Source organism: Penaeus monodon, chromosome 15, assembly GCF_015228065.2.
Source record: "Penaeus monodon isolate SGIC_2016 chromosome 15, NSTDA_Pmon_1, whole genome shotgun sequence".
Classification (NCBI taxonomy): Eukaryota; Metazoa; Arthropoda; class Malacostraca; order Decapoda; family Penaeidae; genus Penaeus; species Penaeus monodon.
Genome location: NC_051400.1, coordinates 39,078,594 through 39,079,969, shown reverse-complemented (window position 1 = coordinate 39,079,969; position 1,376 = coordinate 39,078,594). Strand labels below are relative to the sequence as shown.

Here is a 1,376-nt window from a genome sequence, read left to right as displayed (position 1 = left end):
AAGGTAATGGTAGTTTTTCTCTGTACCCCTTACAGCCATATTCCGAGTACTCTCCCCGCACCATGTCTCTACCCCAGGGTAGCAGTCTCCCTCCTGGTGCCTCTATCCCACATGGTAGCGGACCCACGCCTTCCCATCGCTACTACACCATTGACAGACAAGGCCTCAGTGAAAGCTCCTCTGAGGGTGATGTCCCTGTGTCAGCCAATAAGAAAGAGAAGGAGAAGAAAGGTTCTGTATTTAAGTTCTTTGGGCGGAGAAAGGGTGCCCAAGTTTAGTTTTTCTTTTTTCTTTCCTTTTTTTGTGACAACCAAATATTTTTTATTATAAAGGAAGTTATGATATAGTTAATATTCTTATATATGATTTTTTTTTTGTGCCACTTAGGAATATGCATTTGAAATTTAATTATTTATGGCTTTAGAGAAACATTCCCCCCCTCCTGGATTGCTAATAAAAAGATGTTTGTTATACATCGCCCAAAGATGTACCTGAATGGCTGTAACATTAGCCTCTGTGTCAAGAAATTTATGCATTACCTCTCCGAAATTTGTCTCAGCTTTGTCCCACTGTGACAAAATGAAGATTGGTATACAGATATAAAAACAGGCCATCTCAGATAATTTACAATTTGATAATTGTTTACATTTATAAAATGAATGTATGCTTGAATGAAGGTTGCTTTTACAAATTCACAGGAATGTGAATATAAGCTTTTATTTGACTGACTAAAGCAGAAATTAGTGTCTTATTTGAGTGCCTGCTCTTGTTGGAATCTCTGTTCTTTAACAGAGTAGAAATGAAATTCTTGTAAAGTTGTTCAGTCTCTGAAATGTATGTTTAATAATTCAGATTTAGGGTATAAGAACAGCTAATTATAGTTATGGCTTCTCTTTTATTACTGTCAAAGTGATTAATATCAAATCTTTCCAAGTCTTCAAACATTTTCTTTTTCTTTATCTGTATATAATTATATAAATATTGTTCAAATCAAATTATTGTTGAGTGAAGCAAGAATGTATGTGGAAAAGGTATTATGTGTTGCAAAATGTAATGTTGCTAATACAAATATGATTTAGACTGTCGTTTTATTTACATACCTCTTAATAACAAAATGGAGATGAGAAAAGTATAATTACTTTACATGTTACGAATCAGTAATATTAAGAAAACTTAATTCTCATCAGAAACAACTGTTACTGCATATTTTATTGTACATAAAAAGTATCACTTCTTTTATAAAAATTTATTAAGCATTAGTCCACTCACTGTCTGTTTGTCTGTCTCAAAATAATAATGAAGTGCAGTGATAGTGGTTAAATGGCATTTCAGGGTAGGGCTCCAAATATTAAGGTATTGCCATTTTCCTTTCTGTT

General features: G+C 33.4%; 1 protein-coding gene across 1 annotated transcript in view; it reads left to right on the top strand.

Annotated features, from left to right (window-relative positions):
* The window catches only part of LOC119582031 (spectrin beta chain, non-erythrocytic 2-like), a gene marked incomplete at its 5' end in the record, with an annotated part of 75,134 nt that extends 74,054 nt beyond the window's left edge, over positions 1-1,080 (top strand). Inside the window, 1 exon segment of the mRNA XM_037930241.1 lies at positions 36-1,080. Within this exon segment, the coding sequence (XP_037786169.1) occupies positions 36-278 (243 nt within the window). The 3' untranslated portion in view covers positions 279-1,080.
* Positions 1,081-1,376: the final 296 nt, after the last annotated feature.